This window comes from Oryctolagus cuniculus, chromosome 7 (genome assembly GCF_964237555.1).
Source record: "Oryctolagus cuniculus chromosome 7, mOryCun1.1, whole genome shotgun sequence".
NCBI classification, from domain to species: Eukaryota; Metazoa; Chordata; class Mammalia; order Lagomorpha; family Leporidae; genus Oryctolagus; species Oryctolagus cuniculus.
Window position 1 is genome coordinate 147,555,779 of NC_091438.1, and position 23,350 is coordinate 147,579,128.

Consider the following 23,350-nt stretch of genomic DNA (forward strand, 5'->3'; position numbering starts at 1 on the left):
ATTTTTAATTTATTTAAAAAAGCAGAGTGACAGAGAGGGCAAGACAAAGAGAGATCTTCCATCTGCTGGTTCAGTCCCCAAATGGCCAGAGTAACTAAGTCTGGGCCAGACTTAAACCAGGAGCCAGGAACTCCACCCTGATCTCCCATGTGGGTGCAGGGGCCCAAGCACTTGGGCCATCTTCCACTGCTTTCCCAGATGCATTAGCAGAGAGCTGGATCAGAAGTGGAACAACTGAGACTTGAACCCATGCTCCAGTATAGGATGTCCATGTCACAAGCAGTGGCTTAACCCACTGTGCCACAATGCCAGCCCCACTCAGGGCACTTTGATTTTTTTTTTAAAAGATTCTATTTATTTGGAAGGTAGAGTTTCAGACAGAGAGAGGGAGAGAGAGAGACACAAAGGTCTTTGATCCACTGGTTCACTCCTCAAATGGCTGCAGTGGCTGGGGCGGGGGGCCGAGCCAAAGCCAGGAGCCAGGTGTTTCCTCCATGTCCCCCAAGCAGGTTCAGGGGCCCTAGCACTTGGGCCATCTTCAGCTGCTTTCCCAGGCCATAGCAGAGAGCTGGATTGGAAGAGGAGCAGCTGGGACACAAACCGGGGACCCATATCAGATGCCGGCACAGTAGACAGAGGCTTAGCGCCAGTCCCGGCACTTTGATTTTTTTTAAGCTTGATTGATTTATTTGAAAGGCAGAGTGACAGAGAGGGAAAGACAAGGCGAGATCCTCTATCTGCTGGCACACTGCCCACAGGCCTGCAACATCTGAGACCGGGCCAGGCAGAGGCCAGGAGCCAGGAACTCCATTCCATTCTCCCACATGGGTGGCAGAGACTCAAGTGCTTGAACCATTGTCTGCTGCTTCCCAGGCAGTATTAGCAGAGAGCTGGATCGGAAGCAGAGCAGCTGGGCCTCGGGCCAGGCACTCTGACGTAGGTGCCGGCGTCCAGGCAGTCGCTTAACTCGCGGCTCCACAGCTCCAGCCCCACTTCAAGTTTTTGAGGTTCCCCATCCACTGCAAAATGAAGGGATGACACAACAGGATTACAAACACTAAAGCGTGCTTTTAAAGATCTAATTCATGCTTCTGATACAAAAAAGGCCAACACGCTGTGCCGCCCACATGATAGGATTTATGAAAATCCAATCATTTACATTGCTCTACAGGCACCCTGGCCTGGTAATAGTGCACAGGTTTAAGAAAATACAAAGAAGGGTCTTGATCGAGCCCTCAATTCAGAGATAAAGAAGCCTGAACAGAGACCTGCCCGGGGACTGGCCTGGCCCCTGGAGCCAGTGATGGGCTGTACACTCACTCTTTGCTGCATCAGAGGAGCGAACAGGGCCTTCCACAGTGCTTGCTGAAAACCGACAAACCTTAAGTATTCCTGACTCCCGAACAATGGGGCAGGAAGCCACCTCCTCTTCCAGTGACCCCAGCCCTCGACATCCAACAGGAAACCCTGCAGCCACTGTCTTTCCTCCCCCTCTCCCCTCCTCCACCCCCGGGGGCGCCCAGTGCAGCCAGGCCTTTTCCCTCTGCTCTCAGCTGTTCTTCTCCACTCTCTGGAGGGTCCCAGGTGGAAAAAAGACCAGAAGCACGCACAGAGGAAGGCAAGCGGCCAAGCTGGGCCTGCAGAGTTGTCCTGTACCCGCCTCTCCCCGCAGGCCTGAGGAATAAAACAGCGAGGGGACAGAGAGAGGCTTAAAGCGCTGGGGGTGGGGTTGAGGGGTGGCGAGGCCTAGGGAGGTTTACAAAGCAATCTGTCAGGGAGAGGACGAGAAGGGAGTCCCACCCCGCTCAGATGGTGCTCAGGCCCTCACGTCACTTTAAGGCCCGTTAGAAACCTGCAGTTTCAGGGCACAGCAGGTTAAAGCCCTGACTTAAAGTGCCAGCATCCCACATGGGCACTGGTTCTAGTCCCAGCTGCTCCTCTTCCGATCCAGCTCTCTGCACCTGGGACAGCAGTGGAAGATGACCCAAATCCTTGGGCCCCTGCACCTGGAAGAGGCTCCTGGCTTCGGATTGATGCAGCTCCAGCCGTTGCGGCCATCTGGGGAGTGAACCAGCGGATGGAAGACCTCTCTCTCCGTCTCTACCTCTCTCTGTAACTCTGACTATCATAAATCTTTAAAAATAAATAAATAGGCCGGCGCCGCGGCTCACTAGGCTAATCCTCCGCCTAGCGGCGCCAGCACACCGGGTTCTAGTCCCGGTCGGGGTGCCGGATTCTGTCCTGGTTGCCCCTCTTCCAGGCCAGCTCTCTGCTGTGGCCAGGGAGTGCAGTGGAGGATGGCCCAGGTGCTTGGGCCCTGCACCCCATGGGAGACCAGGAAAAGCACCTGGCTCCTGGCTCCTGCCATCCGATCAGCGCGGTGCGCCGGCCGCAGCGCACCGGCCATTGGAGGGTGAACCAACGGCAAAAGGAAGACCTTTCTCTCTGTCTCTCTCTCTCACTGTCCACTCTGCCTGTCAAAAATAAATAAACAAATAAATAAATAAATAAAAGGCCGGCGCCGCGGCTCACTTGGCTAATCCTCCGCCTACGGTGCCGGCACCCCAGGTTCTAGTCCCCGTTGGGGTGCCAGATTCTGTCCCGGTTGCCCCTCTTCCAGGCCAGCTCTCTGCTGTGGCCAGGGAGTGCAGTGGAGGATGGGCCAAGTCCTTGGGCCCTGCACCCGCATGGGAGACCACGAGGAAGCACCTGGCTCCTGGCTTCAGATCGGCGCAGCATGCTGGCCGCAGCGGCCATTTGGGGGGGTGAACCAACGGAAGGAAGACCTTTCTCTCTGTCTCTCTCTCTGTCTAACTCTGCCGTCAAAAAAAAAAAAGAAAAGAAAAAGAAAAAGAAAAGAAAAGTCCCGTCTGAATTTCCAGCCCCCAGATCCTCACGGTGGCCAAGCCACTCTGATCCTCCAGATTCTCTGAGCCATGAAATACACGTTAGGTCTTCCGGGACGTCTCCTTTGCCACCAAGGGCAGGATTGCCACAGCAGGAGCTGTCATCTGAGTGCCTACTTTGTGCAGAGTCCTTAGATGGGATTATATTCCCGCTTTACAGAGAGGGGAGTGGGTCTCGGGAGACTGACTTTCCAAAGAACTATACAGCCTGGATCCTGACCCTGGATCTTGAGGCCCGAGGGCTCCAGGTCACGTGGCACCCACATGCATTTTAGATGGGCGGGGAGGGTTCAATTCTCAAGAACTGGCCCCATAGAGGGGGGTGGGAAGAGGAGTAGGAGTGGGAGAGTCTGCATTACGGCTGCCTAGGGTCCTATTAGTTCTTTTTAGACATGAGTGATTTACCCATAAATAACTGGGCACAGGGAACAGGACACTCACTAACAAAAGCATGGCCTGGAGTCATGTTTGGGGGAAAAACAATCGAGTCTCTCAGTGGGTGGATGCATCCACAAAACAAAACCGGAGCCCCTTTCCCAGGCTGAGCGGAGAAGTCTCCTGCACAGTCAGACAACAGGCTTCCGGGCACGGAGCCAGGGTTCTGGGGATATTTATAACTTGAAGAGGGTGGGAGTCCCTAATAAGCTGCTATATTCTTTTTCCATCACTTCCCTCTCCAAGGCTGCAGCGAGCTCGCTCTTCCCCGTGCAGAATGCGTCTCCCTAGCGCTCAGCGTCCATTGTCCACCTCCCGCATCCTGGCTGGGGAAAGGGAAGGCTGCAAGCGCTTCCGCTCCGAGGAGCTCCCGCTGCACGCAGTGTAGCCGCCGCTGCTGGTGGTGCCTGGCCAGCTGCTGGGGAGCCTGGGGCTTCTCTGAGAACCCGGGATCCGCGCAGGATCTCCGGACTTAGCCTGCACGCCTACGGATTCCTGATCTACCTGCGGGGCCGGGCTCTCCGGGCTCTGCCAGCGATCTCAAAAATAGAGATCTGCAGAAACTCGTCTGCGGCTTCGGGGAGACCGCTCGGATCTTGGAGCTGTTCATCTAGCGGCTCTTTTGCGGGCCAAGGAGGTAAGTCTGTCCTCAACTCGGGTTCTCGGCCTCCTACCTTCGGCGGGACGGGGTCTGCTAGCGGCCCAAGGGGCCGCTCGGCTCAGGCCCTCCGGGGCCCAGAGCGCCTTTGCGCGGGAGGCCTCCCGGAGCCCTTCCAAGCCCTCCAGAGAAGCCCTCGGGGAGGACAAGCACGGCCCGCCCCGCCCTACCCCCCGCTCCCGCTTCGGATCTCCCCCGGGGTTTTCGCTCCGATGGGAGCAACTCAGCGCTCGGCTCGATGGTCGCCCCTTTAGAAGGACACAGTCGGACGCCCCTACAGGGCTAATAGCCACAGAACCGCCACCCCGCAAGGCCAGACCGCAGACCGCGCTGTGGGGCGGGGCGGGGCGGCGCAGGGCCTACTGGGAGTTGTAGTCTGCAGAGCCGGGTGCGACGCCGCAGGCGCTGCTGGGAGATGTAGTGCGTGGGCGGGGCCCAAAGTTGCAGCGCGGCCTCCGAGTCTCCCCTGGGGAGTGGGCGGCTGCTGCTTTCCTCTGGCCCAGGCTGTCAAATGGGGCTTAATCCCAGCGGAGCCCAGCACGGCCAGCACCTCGATTACGTCCGACGGCGCGGATAAGGTCGGCCTCTAGAGAGGCTTCTAGGGCTCTAAGAAGCAGGACAACTTCCCTGTCTTAACTGGGCCGTCGTCTCCAAGAGGGGAAAACAAGAAACACTCCACCCTGGCGAGGAAGGACGCTCTTCCTTCTGAACCCTTTTGTTCTGTTCCCTCCTCCGCTTTTGGCCTCTGACTGGCCTTTGTACTTCCGACGGGAACTACAACTCCCGGCAGGCCACGGGACGAGCGCAGGCGTGGTGGGGGAGCATGGCCACGCTGCGGGAGGCGGGCATACTACTCGGCATCTAATTGGCAAAGGTTTTGCAAGCCTCGCTCGCTAATTGGCTGAGCTAGCTGCCGGAAAGGACCCGGTCTCGAGATGGAAGAGCCGAGGCTTTCTGTGGGCTGGGCTGGGAGCCTCCTCCCAGAGACAGCGTCGGGCTGACCCCCGGCCCGGGAGGGACCCAGCCAGTAGGCTGTCCTAAGTCGATTCAGGCGTTGCCGCCACCCCCTGGTGGCCGAGAGCCAGAGGGCGAGTCGCGCTTGGGGGTCAAGGAGGAGTGTGACCCGCCCTGGTCCAGGGCCCTCCCCGCCCGCCTTGCGGCCAGAACTCCAGCCCTGGGGAGTGGGCAGGGCCTGTTTTCCGTGTCTCACGCCCTGCTTTTCGCCTCCTTCAGCGCTGTCTGCTAGCTGCTTTTCCTGCTGGCTCTCCCGGGAGGCGAGTCCTTGTGCCCGAGATGGCAGCCACCCTGCTCATGGCTGGGTCCCAGGTAAGCTGGTGGTGGCTTCGCGTACCTGGCCTCTGCGCACCCACCTCGTCTGGTCTTTCCCTGCTCTGCCCTGCAAGCCCCGTGTGGGCAGTTCCCTGGGTTTAGTGATCCGCTCGCTTCGGTGGATGCTGCCTCCCAGCGCCTAGAACCTGGCCGATGTAGCCACACACACACACACACACACACACACTCTGGACGCCTACTGTATGCCTATGGATATTAGGGAGATGAAAGGGGCCGGCTCTACCAGCCTGCTCGCAGTCTGCAGGGAGAAAGACGGATCTGGCTAGCGGGACACGACGTGATAAGTGCTCTATTTGCCCTAGCAACTAAGTGCTGTGAGGTGGGAACAAGATGTGGGAGTGACTGATTCTATCTGGGGCATCCGAGGGTGGAGCGGAACGGAGGGGGGGGGGGGTCCCGGGAAAACAGCTGGTGCTGGAGCGGGACCATTCGGTAGGATTTGGCTGTTCAGGGAGGATAATGCAGGGAAGGTGTGGAGCGATGGAAGCGCCGAGTTGCCCCGAGTGGGGCCGGAGTATCTGTCCATGGGGCCAGAGCATCTGTCCATGGGACCAGAGCAGTCGGCATATAAATTGCCCCCTCTCTTTCTCTCTCTTTTTTTACTTGTTTATTTCTTCTCTGACTCCACAGATCAGACTTAATACCCTTTGCCTCCTCAACATTTCTAACCATGTCTCTAATTTCAAGAAGAACTGGGACTCGACTCCTAGCTACCGAGTAGTGAGGAAGCATTGTGTGATTTCAGGCACCTGTGACATTTGAAGATATGGCCATGTACCTCACCAGGGAAGAATGGCGACCTCTGGACCCTACCCAAAGGGACCTTTACAGGGATGTCATGCAGGAGAATTATGGAAATGTTGTCTCCTTAGGTGAGTGTAGACTCTATCTTTCTTCACCCCCACATTTTTGAGTGTCAAAATGGCTTGGCTCTTTCAATGAAGCCTAGCTGTTTGATTTTTAAAGCAATTAATTGACATTGGCTTGAGTTGAGCCCTGAGCAAATGTTAGAATGTAGGAACATCCAGGTCATATTGTCTAAAAGGAGGGGGGAACCCGGCTTTTGGCATGGCTCGGAAATGCTCTGATTTCTGGTGCCCTGAGTCATTTGCCAGCTCCAGCCTGTTTGTACAGATCGCTGACCAAACAGGTCTGACACAGTGGCGCTTGCCAGGATGTAAATGCCCTGTTAAATGCGCTTTTACTTGGGGCACTAGAAGATGATGGGTTCTCCAAGTTCACGGGAGGGCAACAGCCACCTTCTTGTGTTTGCATTGGCTTCAGAACCATGACTTTGCCTCAAGTTCTTTATCTGCGTTGGTTCTTGTCTACAGGAGTTTCAGAGTTGATCATAGATTCTGGGGGTGTCAAATGATGTTCCAGAGAATCCTGCACAAATTCTGTTACAGAGAACAGCTCATTGTTTTTTTGTTTTGTTTTTGTTTTTGTTTTTTTTTGATAGTCTTCTTTGTCCTTTGGTCTGGTTGACCTGGAATGAAGAGTGTATTCTTGAACTGCACAGTCTTTTGACTCACTTCTCTCCTGTTAAGACTTGACAGTTCACCAGTGTGTACAGCTTATTAGGACTAATCCCATTTTTTGAAATCTCTGTTTCTATAGCTTTTGCCAGGACAAAAGATGACTCTGAGGTATTCCTTTATTTAAAAAAAAATGTATTTGAAAAGCAGAGTGACAGAGCGAGAGAGAGAGATCTTCCATCCTCTGGTTTAACTCACCAAATGACTGCAACAGTCAAGGCTGGTGAAGCAGAAGCCAAGTGCCAGGAACCACCAGGTCTCCCACGTAGGTGGCAGGCACTCAGGTATTTGCGCCGGCATCTGCCGCTTCCCAGGCACGCCGGCAGGGAGCTGAACTGGCAGTCAGACATGGCATGCAGGCGTCCCCAGGGGCAGGGGCCACAGCGCCCAGTGCAGGACTTCCATTTTGACTTGGACTTTTCTGATGTCCCAAGTGTCCTGGATCTTTGTTTGAACCCACATATCACACTCAATCCAACAGAAATAAGAACTTAAAAAGTACCAATTTACATTTCTACTGTCCAGCCCAAGGAGGATGTCCGAAGGATGGAAGCACTGACAACTGTTTTGTTGCCTAAATGAGTCCGGGAGAGGTTAAACACCTCAGGACATCTGAGAACTTTGAAAGTGTGTGTTACCAGGCACTGTGAATTTGTATGCACCGGTCACCAAACCAATTCACCCACAGATCCTTTTCCCCCGACATATACCTCCTGTCCTCATTCTGTACAGTGAACTAAGAAAGCCAATTCAGAAAATGCAGTGTCTGGTACAGAGTTCCTTGTGAATAGTGGTTGTACATTTTGACTTTCATTTGAAGATTATATTTGAAATATACTTAGACAATACCCAGAAAATTCCGAGACATCTTTTTTTGCCTTCTCCAACCTTCCCATCCCTACATTCATTAAAAGCCCACTAGGAAGTAACATTCAGTGGTCATTTTTTCTGTCAACTAAGACAACACGACATGGATAGCTAAAAATCTGTTTTTTTTTTTTCCATACTAGCCTATTAAGTAAAACACACACAAATATTGAGGCTCTTGGGTTTCAGAGATTCTAATTTAGAGTCTCTTGTATTTTCTGTTCCTGGTTGTTTTGTTAAAACACCGGAATACATACGGTTTTCTTAAAGAGCTATCAGTTTTGATGCAGGGGATGAACTCAGCAGATGGACTTGGGTTTGGATTCTGGCTCTACCATCTACCTTGGGCCAGTCGTCGCACTTGATTGAGTTCCGGGTTTTTTCGTGATAAGGGCTGACTCTCAGGATGGCTGTGGAAATGAATGCAGTAACTGTGTTCCTGGCACGCAGTTAAGATTATTTTGTGCACTTACCAGGCTACTGTTTACTCTCTCTTACAGATTTTGAGATCAGGAGTGAGAATGAGGTGAACCCAAAGCAAGAGATTAGCGACGATGTAGAATTTGGGACGACATCTGAAAGACCTGTTGGGAATGCCGAGGAAAACCCTGAAAGCGAGGAGGCCTTTGAAAGCGGGGATAGGGCAGAAAGACCGTGGGGAGACTTGACGGCGGAAGAGTGGGCAAGCTATCCTCTCCAGCAAGTCAGCGAGCTGCTGGTGCACAGAGAAGCGCACACGGGGATCCGGTACCACATATGTCCCCACTGTGGAAAGGCCTTCAGCCAGATCTCAGACCTGAACCGGCATCAGAAGACTCACACCGGAGACAGACCCTACAAGTGCTACGAATGCGGGAAGGGCTTCAGTCGGAGCTCACACCTCATTCAGCATCAGAGGACACACACTGGGGAGAGGCCCTACGACTGTAACGAGTGCGGGAAAAGTTTTGGCAGGAGCTCTCACCTCATTCAGCATCAGACAATCCACACAGGAGAGAAGCCTCACAAGTGTAACGAGTGCGGGAAGAGCTTCTGCCGGCTCTCTCACCTCATCCAGCACCAAAGGACCCACAGCGGGGAGAAGCCCTACGCGTGCGAGGAGTGTGGGAAGAGCTTCAGCCGCAGCTCCCACCTGGCTCAGCACCAGAGGACCCACACAGGCGAGAAGCCGTACGAGTGCAACGAGTGTGGACGAGGCTTCAGCGAGCGATCCGATCTCATCAAACACTACCGGGTCCACACCGGGGAGAGGCCCTACAAGTGTGACGAGTGTGGGAAGAATTTCAGCCAGAACTCCGACCTGGTCCGCCATCGCAGAGCCCACACCGGGGAGAAACCGTACCACTGCAACGAATGCGGGGAGAACTTCAGCCGCATCTCACACCTGGTGCAGCACCAGAGAACCCACACCGGGGAGAAGCCCTACGAGTGCAACGCTTGCGGGAAGAGCTTCAGCCGCAGCTCGCATCTCATCACGCACCAGAAAATCCACACCGGAGAAAAGCCCTACGAGTGCAGCGAGTGCTGGCGAAGCTTCGGCGAGAGGTCAGATCTCATTAAACACCAGAGAACACACACGGGGGAGAAGCCCTACGAGTGTGTGCAGTGCGGAAAAGGCTTCACGCAGAGCTCCAACCTCATCACGCACCAGCGAGTGCACACGGGAGAGAAGCCCTATGAGTGTACCGAATGCGAGAAGAGTTTCAGCCGGAGCTCAGCTCTTATTAAACACAAGAGAGTGCACACTGACTGACCGTGACCGTGGACTGATTTTGTTTGAAGGGACACTTTTATTGACTATCTGTGAGCTCCCTCAAGACCGGGCTACTTTTACCACAGTGACTTTCCGAGTCGTGGGCCACAGTTTAAAACGTCAAATGAGACGAGCCATTTGGATCTGGGAATGTTATCCCCTCCCCTGGAATAGTGATTTTTATTACTCAGTGGAGTATTTCATCAAAATCAGCCCCCACAAGTAACTGGAAATCTGAAGAGCACCAGACAAATACTGCTTGGGGCTAGAAATGAAATCGATCTTTGACCATCCTTGGCTCAAAGAACTCTGCTCGCAGAAATGTGGGGCTGTAGTAGGGTTGGGAAAAGGCAACCAGAGGCCGGGCCTGAACTGCCACGCCTGTTCACACACCACAGTAGTTGGGCATACGCGTCTTCCCTTCCAAAGGGCTCACACATTTACATTTTCCATCTTCCTGAGAGCAGACTTCTGCACGATGAAGGCAGTTATTGTTAACTTTTCTCCTCCTCATTGTTTCTGATTAACCTGTTTAAAGCTTGCTTCTTTGTGAAAGGTAACTGAAGAGACTGTGTGAAAGGAAAAGTGAGAAATAGGTCTGGGGACCAAGGACCCATCTTAGATGCCACTGTTGTTTTTGCCATTTATCAGGTATATAAATGTTCTTTGGGAAATCCTGTAGGGAACATCGTAGGGGAGATCTTTCCAAGGGAAAACAGGACCACAGGTGCTGGAGTGTGGGAGCAAGTGGAACTGAGCCCTTCAGGAAGGAAGCCCAGGGTCCTTTCCCAGGGAACACAGGCCATTTCTGTGTCCTTTCCCCACTAGCCTTTAAGCTCCGGTCTCCCTGTGTTGCTAACTCTAGGGCTGGATAAGGGCCACATCCCAAGTTTATCATAGCTTGCATAAGCGCATGTGTATGTACAGTGACGTGTGTTCCTGTGGTTTTTCTGATAGCAACTGAATTTGCACAGAATTAGCATGCTCTTGGACGATGTGGATCACATGCTAGAACTACAGACATAACTCCAGCGTGAGCAATGTCGTGTCTCCAGTGTGCACTGTCCTGTAAGGCTTGTCTCTGCGTAGAATTAAGCACTTGTTTGTATGCATCCTTCAGTTATGGGAGATGACGACTGGACATATAGGTTGAATGTCCTGTTCTCAGACTGAGTTATCTTCTATAGTACTGAAGAACTCTGGCCTAGTCAGAGCAATTCATAAACCTAGGTAAGAATGTATTTCTGACCTCCCAGACTACAGTTGTAAATGGTTAAAGTAAGAGTTGACCCAGTTTAAGCCCCGTAGTGTCAGTTCCCTTTATCTCAGCCACAGCAGGAATTAAGAGATTTCCTAATGGTGACGCCCATCCACACACACCGGTGAGGGGGAGTCGGTGTCCAGGAGGCGGAACTGGAGTAAGGAGTATTTCCAGAGTGCCCCGGTTTATTTCTACTGTGCTTTATACTCTGAATGCTCTAACATTTTTAAAAATGTTTTTGCCATAGCTGCTTGGGATTTGGTGCTAAAGGAGCCCATGTTCTCTGCTGTGGTGTACAGCAGTGCGTTGTACACTACGGTGACCCACAGCTTTGTAGGGCTCCATCACTTGCAAGGGACACAACCTCAAAGATAACAAAACACCCCCACCAAGAGGGCGTCTTCATGTTTGCCACTCTTTAAATCAGATTTGGGCAGGAAGCATGTGTTTTTGTTCTACAAAATCTAGCAGACCGTGGGTGTTCATCCTTTGTTGGGTGACTTACATGTTCTTGGCAACCAGAATCAAATATGTCTTTTCCCACATCAGTGTTGCTGGTTTTAATGAACATCATGGTTCTCCTGCCGCTGCTGTCAGCCGCTACAGCAACAGGCTTAGGAGTGGCCACAGAAGGCAGAAACTCCATGACCTCACTCTTACTTCAGCCCTGTGCCCCGCTCTTCTCGCGTCACCTGGCTTGTTCCTGCTGCTGCTTTTGGCTCCTTAGAAGTAAGGGGCTCAAGAAGAGGCTGCTAAGTGCCCAGCCATCTCTCCATACCTGTGCATTCCCGCTGGGAAGTCAGAAGGGCAAGAGCTGCACCTGCCCCGCCTCTCTGTCCTGCCAGTTTCTGTGCTGAACTTTGTGTAGAAGTTAAGCAGCAGACTCCCTTCGCTAACGTGTTTTGCATGCCTTCTGCTCCCACGTCCCTGGCTGCTTCTGCACACGCCCTGAACACTCTGTGCCTGTTTCCTATGGTTGTGGAGAGTGAATGGACAAGTAAGTATGTAGAGCAAGTTTTCCTTATGGTATTGGTGACAGTTATCCTAATGTCTATCTACATCTGTATTATTCTAACAATATTCTATAATTAAAAGTATAATTTTTAAAATCAAGACCACCTGAGAATTGTGTTAGTAATCCAGGGATCTTCATCACATTCCTTAAATTGGGGATGACTGTCATTACAGTGATGCGGTCTGCACAGATGATCTTGAGTGTCTGGAGCCTGCCGATAGAGCCACCTATGTCTTGGGAGGACACAAAAACTTGGATGGCTTCCTCAGAAGGATATGCTGGTGGCAAAGCATCATGGAAACGTTTGGCATGGATGACTCATTAGCTTGGGAGAAGGGGGGCGGGACTCCACATCCAAAAGGAAAAATGAGAGAAAGCCTTGTGACTCTAAGGAGATATTTTGGGGTAACCATCAAGAATACTAAAACAGTTTCTAAACTAGGATTGGGTTAAAGGCTCTCTGTTCATGACACAGGGGCACAGTCTGCCTAAGGCAATGATTATGTATCAAGAGGGCGTGGCAACAATTTTCAAATTACTTACAAGTCATTTTCTCTTAGGAAGCTTTTTTGTTAATGGAGGCCCAGCCTAAGGAGAAATAGGGAGTGAAAGTGCTTTGCATTTGGGATAAATACAAATATGGAAGAAAAATTGTGATTAACTCTACAGCTAAGACTTGGAAGGAAGACTTTGTCAGAATTTTTAAAATTCTTTCTCCTTTCTGCAAGTTCAGCATTTTTGATGGCAGGGAAGGACATTTACAGGAAAAGGCCAGCTCAACTGGAGAAGTGTAGCCTCCCCTCTAAGGGTGTTTGGTATGGTAATATTTCACCATTATCATTATTATTGAGCAAATTTACTTCTGAGTGAGCCAGTCTCTAGGAGGCTAGGGGTAGGTTAGGGCTGTGTTCTCAGGCCATTTGAACCCTGCTGAGTGAACTGAAATGCTAAGTAGCTAAATGGTTCTGCCCCTTTTCAGAAGTTCCCTGCTGGAGGAGAAAAGGGGGCTCAGGAAGCACGGTTAGACACCCTGTGCAGTGGAGTAGTGGACTGGCAACTTCAAGACCTTAGTGAAGGACATGACCCTGTAACAATGACCTAAATGGCTCTGTGGGAAATACCATCCTCTGTTTTTCTAGATGTTTTGTTTCCAAAGTTTGCATCATTTTCAGATTCTGCAAAGGTAATTTTGCTTATTTCTCCTTCTGGGAGAGAATGAGCCCAGTGACACCCCAATCTCACTTTGAGTTTTACACCAGCCTCTGCAGCTGCCCTCTGGAGAGCTCCACTTGGGAATGGCCAGCACCCTCAGATCAAACCCAGACTCGCCCTGTTCCTCCACTCCCCACCTGCTTCTCTTGCAGAAACTTGCATATCATGTTTAACTCCTGCTCCCGTAGCCCCTCTCCCTAAGTCAGTAGTGAATATTAACTGCATAATTAGCCATCCAGTCATGCCCACACTACTTGCTAAATGCTTCACAAATCCGTCTACCTCACTCTCTCGACAGCCACCACTTATCACGCAACTCTGGCCAATTACTTTGCTTTTCTGATCCTTGGATTCCCCATCTGTAAGTGGGGGTAATTATATCTCCCTTACACAGCTGCAAAGATTAAATGAGATAATGGGGGCTCAGACTGTTAGCTGCAATTATCTAGACCACGGCTGGCTTCCGGAAATGACCTTCTAATGAGCCTCTTTCCTACTTTGATCCCCTTCACCCTTCAGTCTGTCCTCCCTTGCTGCAGCTGGAATGATCTTAGTGAGAGGCCCATCCCTTCACACCACTCTAACGTAAGACTCGAGGCCCTCAGCACGCAGTGAAACCGCTGTGTGGTTTGTGAGCAGCTCATCCCTGCTCTGCCTCCTCACTTGGAGCTCTCTCCACTTCCCTGCGCTTGTAACACTTCAGCGGTATCTCTTTCTCTGCACTCTTCTGGTCTCAAACCCAACTGGTTCTAGGAATCCCTTCCTGATCCCACAAGACCAGGTCAATGTTCCTTTTCTGTCTTCCCTGGATTTATCAATCAAGGGACTTTATTCTTATTTTGTGATTGCCTGTTTCCTGTGTGTGTGTGTGTGTGAGAGAGAGAGAGAGATCTCCTCTATTAAACTTGGATATCCTGAAGAAGTTACTGAGCCTTGTTCACCCTCTAACAAATGTTTGAGCCAGAGTACCCAGGTGACAAATATTTCTGGGATAAATAAGGACTATGGCTGGCGCCGCGGCTCACTAGGCTAATCCTCTGCCTAGTGGCGCCGGCACACGGGGTTCTAGTCCCGGTCGGGGCGCCGGATTCTGTCCCAGTTGCCCCTCTTCCAGGCCAGCTCTCTGCTATGGCCCGGGAGTGCAGTGGAGGATGGCCCAAGTGCTTGGGCCCTGCACCCCATGGGAGACCAGGAAAAAGCACCTGGCTCCTGGCTCCTGCCATCGGATCAGCGCGGTGCGCCGGCCGCAGCGCACCAGCCGCGGCGGCCATTGGAGGGTGAACCAACAGCAAAGGAAGACCTTTCTCTCTGTCTCTCTCTCTCACTGTCCACTCTGCCTGTCAAAAAAAAAATAATAATAAGGACGATGTATAAACCTTATTCCCTCCAGCAGGGCTAGCGACTTTATTTTTGACGTGTCACATTAAAAGAACTACAGAAATTGTGCCATCAGCACTTGGCCTTGTGCAAGAGGAAGCAAGCTCCTAGAGGTGATGTGGCCCATCTCAGACCCCCAAGGAAGACTGGAATGAAGACAGACTGGTCCCTGGCTGCTTCTGTACTTGATGATGAAACGCTCATCTTTAGAGGAATAGACTCTGAAACATGTCACAAGGCAGGTTTCCAATACAGGGAGCTTGGACCCTGCTCTGAGATCCTTTCTCTGGGTTTGGCTTTTGCAGAATCTCTGACTACTCCAGGGTCTATAAATGAGTGGTCATTAATATTTTTGGGAGAACCCAGATTCCTTTGAGAATATAGTGAAAATTTTGGGTCATCTATTATTTTTAGATGAGTGTTGAGAGTTCTTTATATATTTTGGATACAAGTCCTTTAACAGATACACGATTTGAGGGGCTGGCATTGAGGTACAGCAGGTTAAGCCACTGCCTGTGACATAACCATCCCAAATGAGCACTGCTTCCGAGTCCTGGCTGTTCTACTTCAGATCTAGCTCCCTGCTAATGCACCTGGGAAAGCAGCGGATGATGGCTCAAGTGCGTAGGCCCTTGCCATGCCTGTGGGAGACCTGCATGGAGTTCCAGGCTCCTGGGTTTAACCTGCCCAGCCCCAGCCACCACGGTAGTTTGGGGGAGTGAACCAGTAGCTGGAAGATTTCTCTCTCTCTCCTTTTCAAATAAGTCTTTTTAAACAGATACATGATCTGAAAATACAGTGTTTCTCTTCTTCCAGTATTTACTGTGTCCTTCCAGTCTCTTAATAATAGTATCTTACAAAGAACAGAAGTTTTACGTTTTGGTGAAATTTATTTGAAAGGCAGATTGACACAGAGAGAGATGTATCTTTCAGCTGCTGGTTCACTCCTCAAATGGCCACAACATCTAGGTCTGGGCCAGGAGTTAAGCATTCCATTCTGGTCTCTAACATGAGTGGCAGGGATCCAAGCACTTGGCCCATCCCCCACTTCCTCCTAGGCACCTTAGCAGGAGGGTAGATTGGAAGTGGAGCAGCCAGGACTCAGCTGGCACTTAATATGGGATGCCAACATCATAAGCAGTGACTTAACCCATTACACCACAATGCTGACCCCAACTCCAGTTTCTGGTAAGATTTCTACCCAAGGTTTCTGAATCTACACATTGATGGCTCTTGAGGCATAAAACTTAAATCCTGGGTTTTCTGGAATGGGAGGAAGGAATATGCTATGTGGACTTCACTCTTCATCTACATCTACCTTTTACTGCAGTTTATCCCAGGTGGTGCTGCTCAGATCAGGTGACAGCTGCCTCCTTGTCCTTGCTCTTTAGAAGGCTCTAATTCCACCCTCCTCCAGTTGTGCCTTCCTCCCTGGGGCCCACAGGATGTGCCCATGCAGAGTTCAACCTACCTGCACTTGTAGATTACAAACGAAGTATGCAGGACCTTGGACATCGTCTAGTCAGCCCGATTCCAAACCTCTTCCCCATTCTCTTAATGGCAGACCAAGCTGTGTGTGGGTACCCCTAGGCTTTGGGGGATGGACAGAGCTTGGACCTGCAGGTTAGACTGCCCCACGTGTTGGTCTGAAGGGTCTCCTGGAATGGCACAGCGCTAGAACAGGACAAGAAGAGGGCAGGCCTCCGTCTGTAGTCCTGCTTCAGACCCGGTTCCAGGTACACCAGCAAACACTGCCTTGAGGGAGTTCTAGGAAGTCAACACCAATGACATGCTGATTTCTGAGGAGAGTGATTTGTTGAATTGATGAGTGAGCTCTTTATGGGACTAGAACACACAAAGAGGAGAAGTCTGGGGCAGGGATAAAGATATAAGTTATTTAACAAAAATATGTTGAGCCCCAGCTTACGTACCTAGTGTCAAGACTGAAATTGACACACATTCTGCCCCTGTTGAATTTATACTTTTGCGAAGGAGACAGTCAACAAAGACATATATAATGGTAGGCGGAAACAAGGGTACTGAAACAAAGGAGAGGGAACAGGGGTGCTCCTAGAGAGATGGTCGTGGAAAGCCTCTCTGTATGAGTTCTCAGGCTCTCTGGGGGAAGGATCCTAAGCACTTAATTTCCTGAAGAGCAGTGTAAAAGTCCTGAGGCAGCAGGGGTGTGGCTGGATCAAGTGATGGGGGACAAAAATCACTTTTGGAGACTGGTGGTTGAGTTTGAGGAAGTTGTCATATTTGGAGTCCCGGCCCAGAAGTGGTGCTGTAGATAAAGAAACGGGGATAGCTAGTATGGAAACAGCAGTAGCAATGAAGATGATGCAAGTAAATGAAATGGCCCTGAAGGAGCATGAGAATGGTCAAGTACGGAGTCCTGGGAAGATCAACATGTAATGACGGGCAGAGGCGAGGATCCAGAGGGAAGCACTACAGAACACAAAGAAGCACAGGAGAGTCACAAGGTTCCACGTCCAAATGCAGCAAAATGCTTAGATTATTTGTTTATAGAGATACAGTATTATAAAACTTTTTTTTAAAGTATAAGGTATTTTTGTTATTAGTGATAATTAGCACTTGTCTCCTAATGGAAATGCTATATGCATTTTCAGTACGTACATGTTATATATTTAAATTTGGGGTATGGGGGTGGGTGTTATGGTGCAGCAGGTTAGGCTGCCACTTGGAAGGTAGGTACAGACTTGAGACCCGGCTCCTCTGCTTCTGATTCAGCTTCCTGCTAATGCTCCTGGGAAGGCAGTGGATCCCCACCACCTATGGGGGAGATGCAGATGGAATTCCTGGCTCCTGTCTTCAGCTTGCCCATCCCCAGCTGTTGATGCCATCTGAGTGGCCATTTAGGGAAGGAACCAGTGCATGGAAGATTGCCCGTCACTCTGCCTTTCAAATAAAAATAATACATCTTTCAAAAATATGGGAAATAACACTTAGAATTCTACTGGATTTTTAGGTAAAAGCGTACAGTAACACCTCCATAAAAAATTGTGATTTATATATTCCCTGCCCACCAATAGGGAACCTTAAAATAATTAGAACTCAATGGAGTTACACACTAGTCTCCTAGGATTTGATTTCTGGAATTTAGGTGACCTCCACTGCTGCTGCCTGTGCCTGTCTCTTTAAAATGGCTGTAGAGTTCCTCATCAGTGGCTGGGGACACAAGGTGCTGGCCATGGGTCCCCAGGGAATTCCACTGTTACTGAATAGAAGGATGTGGCCAAGGGTTTAGTGCTCTTAAATTGGATTTAACAATCCTAACTGCACTTAAAAGTTGATTCTTGCTTTCTTCAGTTTGGGGGACTGGGAATCTGGAAAGGAAAGTTCACATTGCAGTCTTGCTTTTGCTTTTTCTTTTTCAGTTTTTTTCCCCCATTATCCCTCAACACAATCCAAGGAGAACACAGAACTCATGGGGAAAAAAAAAAGGACAAAAAGAATTTCAAAATCTGAGACTACCAACATCAGATCTGGGAATATAGAAGCCTGAAAAAAAGGGAAGTTTAATCTTGGTTTTGGCTAATCTCTTCTGGCTGTGAACCATCATGATTAAGAGAATGGAATCTGGAGTGATACCAGAGTGTGACTCTCAGCTCTGACTTGGGCCTGAATTTCTTCATCTGCAAAAGGGACCTACCTTTTGGTACTTGCTCATGTATTGTGGTGAGCATTCATAGAAATAGCATGGTAAGTACTTAACAAATGTTAACTAGTATTATGAAGTCTAGATAGGGGTAGGGGTGTGTGTGTGTGTGTGTGTGTGTGTGTGTAATGAGAAGCAGACAGAGATCTCCCATCTGCTAGTTCACTCCTCAAATGCTTCAACAGTTGGCACTGGGCCTGGCTGAAGCTGGGAGCCATGAACTCAATCCTGGTCTCTCACTCACATGGATGGCAGGGACCCAACTACTTGAGCCATCATCATCGCTGCCTCCCAGGGTGTACATTAGCAGGAAGCTGGAGTCAGGAGGCAGAGCCAGGAATCAAACCTAGGCACTCTGATGTGGGACACGGGTATCACAACTCAAGTATAAACCGCTAGGCTAAATGCTCACCCCTCCCCCATAGGAGTATAATCTTTGTGTTTTCTTTTTTTAATTTATCCCAAAGACCTGATGTTTTCCAAAGCTGAGACCTTATAAGGCCACAGTTTTGTTCTCACAGGCAAAAGTCCTCCTTTCCAGGGGGCTATGATCCAAGACTCCTAGTGGATGCCTGAAATGGTAGATAATACCAAACACAATACAGACTATGTCTTTTCCTATACATACATAGCTATGATAAAGTTTAATTTATAAATGAAGCACAGTAAGAAGTTAACAACCAGGACTAATATAAAATAGAATAGTTATAAATATATACTATAATAAAGTTATTTAAAACTTAAGAATTATTTCTGTAAATTTCCATTTAATACTTTTGGAGTCTAGTTGACACTAAGGTGGGGGGCAAACTGTACTTTCATAGAACAAGTTCAAGTTACATTGGAGGCCAATTTGCAAACCATATCAGGAAAATGCTCTCTTATATCACAGCTGGTTTTTAAACCTAAATACTGTTTCTAACTTGTTTATCTGACTGACTATACTGACTTTCTGACTGGTAAAGCTATGTACCTCCTACAAGTAAAAAGATCTGTCAATGCTGAGTCTTGAATTGGAAAGTAGCTTGGTGAAGTGGCTTTGGAGTTACACAGACCTGTGTTTGAGTCTTAGTTCAGCCATGGCATGGCTTTGAGCACGTGTTTTAACCTCTCTAAGCCTTGTTTCCTCAATACAATGGGGTAATATTCTGTTTCTGGTTCCACGTAAGGATGAGCAACAGCATATGCACACATTCAACACACAGTAGGAGCGCCTATACATGGTAGAGATTTTTGTTTGCAATGATGTGCCACTAAACAGACATGTATTTCCTTTTCATTTTAAGACGGCTTTGATAAATATGAGAACTAGAAGAGAATTCAGTCTTCTTCCAAACAAAAAAGATGCTACAAGAAGAATGATAATGCAAATATGCAATCAGATCTCGGTAAGGCTACTATAAGCTGCTGCAGTCATCCACGCGATACTTTGTTGTTATTTTAAGCATAATCTTCGGAGGTACAAATAAAAGACAACAGGCTCACGTAGATCTTGGCTGGCACGTCTCCATTGTGAAAAGTGCCTTAGGGGCCGCCGCCAGCTGTGGCGTAGTGGGTAAAGCCACGGCCTCCAGTGCTGGCATCCCACGTAGGCGCCAGTTCAAGTCCCAGCTGCTCCACTTTCGTCTAGCTCTCTGCTGTGACCTGGGAAAGCACTGAAAGACTGCCCAAGTGCTTGGGCCCCTGCACCTGCGTGGGAGACCCAGAAGAGGCTCCTGGCTCCTGGCTTTGGATCAGTGCAGCTCTGGCCGTTGCGGCCACCTGGGGGTTGAAGCAGTGAATGGAAGACCTCTCTTGCTCTCTGCCTCTCCTTCTCTCTGTGTGTAACTCTGACTTTAAAATAAATACATAGGGGCTGGCGCCGTGGCTCACTTGATTAATCCTCCACCTGCAGCGCCAGCATCCCATATGGGCACGGGGTTCAGGTCCCAGTTGCTCCTCTTCCAGTCCAGCTCTCTGCTGTGTGGCCCGGGAGTGCAGTGGAGGATGGCTCAGGTGCTTGGGCCCCTGTACCCACATGGGAGACCAGGCGGAGGCGCCTGGCTCTAGGCTTTGGATTGGCGCAGTGCCGGCCGTGGTGGCCATTTGGGGAGTGAACCAACGGAAGGAAGACCTTTCTATCTGTCTCTCTCACTGTCTATAACTCTGCCTGTCAATAAATAAATAAATAAATAAATCTTTAAAAAATAGTTCCTTAAAATAACAAAAATTAGTTCAATTTGACAATGGAAGGACTGAAGGTAGAACTGAAGTTATGAGTATAGCTGGGTAGAGAGCTCTTGGTGTCTAAATTTCAGCAAAAGTTGGATGGAATACCCTTCCCATCAACATTCTACACGGTGCTATTTCTTCACTCCTATTTCCTCGTTCCCTTCTCCCGGTTCGTCCCTTTTTAACTGTGTATCTTTGCCTTTGTGCCTTTAAACTGTGGCTCTGATGACTTATCTCTGGGAGGCATTTTGAGGAGGCTGATGTAATCCTGTTTGAAGTTTGAAGAACAGACTAGATGTTTCTTTCAGCATTATGAAAGGGATAAGCCAGAGATTAATCTAAAGATCCTGTTAGAAGGTTTGGCAATTGTAAACATTCTCTGTTACTTCAGGCTGTAAGGAGTAAAAGTCAAAGCTTCAATTTGAATATTCTCGTGCCCTGTAATTGTTGTAAGAACAAAACCATATTCCTGATTCACCAGCTCAGACCCCAGACTTGTTCTGTGACAGGGAAGGGTAGAGGAAGGGCCTCGTTGCATAGTGCTACCTAATTCCCAGAGCAGGGATACAGCTGCAGCTGCCCGTAACAACTCATTTTTATTATGTTTATACTAGTTCTCCTTTGTCAGCTAGAATGTAAACTCTTAGAGGACAGGGATTGTGTTTTATTCATTTTATACTCCCTAGTCTGAACACAGTGATTTATATATAGACAGCATGCAATGAATATTTGTGGAATATTGAATTCATGTATACCTATAATTTTTTTGTTAAGCATACTTCCAAATTAAAAAAAATCAAGATATATGGTCTGGAAAGGTGGACTATATTATGAGAGTTAGGTCGCAGAATATTTGAAATACTGTCCCAGAAAATAGTGGGTGATACAGTGTTTTAATTACAGCATCTAGCTTTAGGATTCCTACCTTGTAGTCCAGGGTCTTAAAAGGAGTATCAGGGGTCCTAAAATAACATCTTTGCTTTCACTAATGCCCAATCATAATTTAGCCTTCCCCCATTGTGAATGTAGGCAACAAACCACAGTAGAATCAGCAAAATCTTTCCTTCTGTCATCAGTAGAAATCAAACATTTTTTATACGTTATAGTTGTTATAGATGCCTCACAATATCCTCTCGTCATTTAGACCTGCTGCAAGATCTTGATATTTACTGTTAATAAAGATTACATTATAAATTTGTTTTAAAAAATCTGTTTGCTAATTGCAGTTCTATGTAAATTGTCTTTTGTAGTGCTCTGTATTTTATGCATCAAAAAACCAAAAAGAGATCCATAGCTTTAACCAGAAATCCAAACAGCACAAAACAGGTTAAGAACCCCGGAGCTAGAGGTAATTTATGTGAAACTAACACAGTGTAAGCTTCAAGGTGCCTCAGCTCTACCATGCCCTCCCAAGACTCTGTTACCAACTTTGTACTTGGCACTTACTATCAGTATGTTACTCTGAGTTCTGTGAGCTTCACACTCCACACAAAACTTGGATCCACCAAGACTTAGCTGGCTACTGGGCGTACAGCAGGTGCCCAAGCCCATTCTGTGCTGCCGTAACAGAAAAACTGCGACTAAAAGTCACGAAAAACAGAGATTTCTTACAGTTCTGGAGGCTTGGAAGTCCAAAAACGAGGGGTGTATCTGATGAGGGCCTTTTCGCTGTGTCATCCCATGCGGAAAGGCAAAGGGAGAGCCCGAGCGCGAGCAGGAGGTCCTACTCAGGGCCTAACCCCTTTACAATTGGCATCGACCCATTCGCGAGGGTGGGGCTTCCCACGAGGCCCCGCCTCCCCACACTGGCGCTCGGGGTTCGGCGGCCAACACCTGCGGGGGGGGGGGGGCGCGTTCAAACCACGGCAGTAGTCTCGAGACTCGGATTCTGGTTCACAGGTCCTGAGAAACGGAACGATCCTCAGGCGTATCTGGAAATTCTGCAAAGCACTTCTGGACTTGGGGCGGGCCCTACCCAGGCGCGGCTGGGCGATCTCTGTGGGATGGGACAGCGCTGGGCTGAGCGAGGGGACCCAGTCAGCAGGGGTGAGAGGTGACGGGCAGCGTTAGGAGCCAGGCTGCTTTGGGAATCACTCTCTTTCCCCGCGCGGCCCTGTTCTGCACAGATCCGCCCTGTCATCAGCCCTAAGCGCTGTGGGAAAAGGTCCTTGCTCTGGGGTCGCGCCCACCAACGCGATTTCCCTCCCAGCCCGAACCGCCACCCACAAGGTGCGGACACGAGCCAGGGAGGGAAAGCGGCAGTTTTCCACACGTTCCAAGAGATTTTTCTCCACAAAAGAATCCAGTAAGACGGCGAGCCAAACCATCCTTAGGTCGCCTTCCGACTAGGGCCGAAAGGACCTCGAGAGAGGCCCGAACGCGCGCCCAGGGGCGTGTCCGGAGCGAACGCCGGCCGTGCCGCCGGCGGCGCGACGGAGCGACCGAGGACTAAGGGCCCCGGCGGCCCCGGCGGCGCGGCGGGAGCGCCATGGCGGAGCGCGGCCGGCGCGGACCGCGGGGGGCGGGGCTCCGGGGGCGGCCACGCGGCGCGAGGCCTAGACATTCCGCCTCGCCTCGGCCGCAGACGAGGAGGGAGGAGCTTCGGCCACCCAGGGCCCGCTGCCCTGCAGCCTTGCCGCTACCAGGGGCTTCCACCACAGACCCCTTTGTGTGCCTGCCCCCGCCCCAGAGGGGCCCCAGCCAGCGGCGCTGAGTACCTTCATTGGTTCAACCGATAGCTTCATCGATTGGCTCTCGAGTCGTCCGGCGTGGTCCGCTTAGCCTCGCTACTATTGGTCGGCTGAGCTGCCAGTCCGGTCGCCTCGCCAGGTGATTGCCCAGCAGCTCAGAGTCCCTGGAAGCAGTTCCGGGAAACCCCGCGTGCTGCTGGGATCGCGTCTCTGTCCATGAGTGGGGGGAGGGGGTGGCGCGCGCGCCATTTCTAGTCGTTTTCAAAGCGCCTCGCGCTGATTCTCACGGGCCCGGCGGCCGGCCCCTACTCTGCCCTGGTGAGTCTCGCGCCGGCCCTTGGGGGGAGGGGCCGGGAGCCCCGATCCGACCCGACTCGGCCCGGTCCAGGCTCGGCGCC

General features: G+C 50.3%; 2 protein-coding genes and 2 long non-coding RNA genes across 15 annotated transcripts in view; 3 read left to right on the plus strand and 1 right to left on the minus strand.

Annotated features, from left to right (window-relative positions):
- The window catches only part of LOC138850714 (uncharacterized), a 61,800-nt gene extending 39,787 nt beyond the window's left edge, over positions 1 to 22,013 (minus strand). The window contains exon 1 of one of the 3 annotated variants that reach the window (XR_011390856.1): positions 21,874 to 22,013. This is a non-coding gene — a long non-coding RNA (uncharacterized lncRNA). The remainder of the gene's footprint in view (positions 1 to 21,873) is intronic. The other 2 variants (XR_011390855.1, XR_011390857.1) reach the window with 2 other exon arrangements.
- Positions 2,583 to 11,881, plus strand: ZNF436 (zinc finger protein 436). 5 transcript variants are annotated; one of them, XM_008265694.4, is made up of 4 exons: positions 2,583 to 3,978; positions 5,233 to 5,325; positions 6,095 to 6,221; positions 8,255 to 11,881. In XM_008265694.4, the coding sequence occupies exons 2-4, from the start codon at positions 5,293 to 5,295 to the stop codon at positions 9,505 to 9,507; spliced, it is 1,413 nt and encodes a 470-aa protein (XP_008263916.2). In that variant the 5' UTR covers positions 2,583 to 3,978; positions 5,233 to 5,292; the 3' UTR covers positions 9,508 to 11,881. The 5 variants fall into 5 exon arrangements, with proteins under 5 accessions (XP_008263916.2, XP_069935209.1, XP_069935208.1 ...); XM_070079107.1 differs by having other exon boundaries at positions 3,546 to 3,978; positions 5,980 to 6,221; XM_051857974.2 differs by lacking the exon at positions 2,583 to 3,978 and adding an exon at positions 4,470 to 4,577.
- On the plus strand, positions 15,471 to 21,470 carry LOC138850715 (uncharacterized). Its single transcript, XR_011390858.1, has 2 exons — positions 15,471 to 18,095; positions 19,338 to 21,470. It is a non-coding gene; the product is annotated as an uncharacterized lncRNA (long non-coding RNA).
- A 1,096-nt stretch (positions 22,014 to 23,109) lies between the features above and the next one.
- HNRNPR (heterogeneous nuclear ribonucleoprotein R) overlaps positions 23,110 to 23,350 on the plus strand; it is a 35,455-nt gene continuing 35,214 nt past the window's right edge. For 2 of the 6 annotated variants that reach the window (XM_051857972.2, XM_051857971.2), the window contains exon 1: positions 23,113 to 23,270. The gene's annotated coding sequence lies outside the window, so the exon portion shown is untranslated. Of the gene's footprint in view, positions 23,271 to 23,350 lie in introns of all 6 variants that reach the window. The other 4 variants (XM_070079105.1, XM_051857970.2, XM_070079106.1 and 1 more) reach the window with 4 other exon arrangements.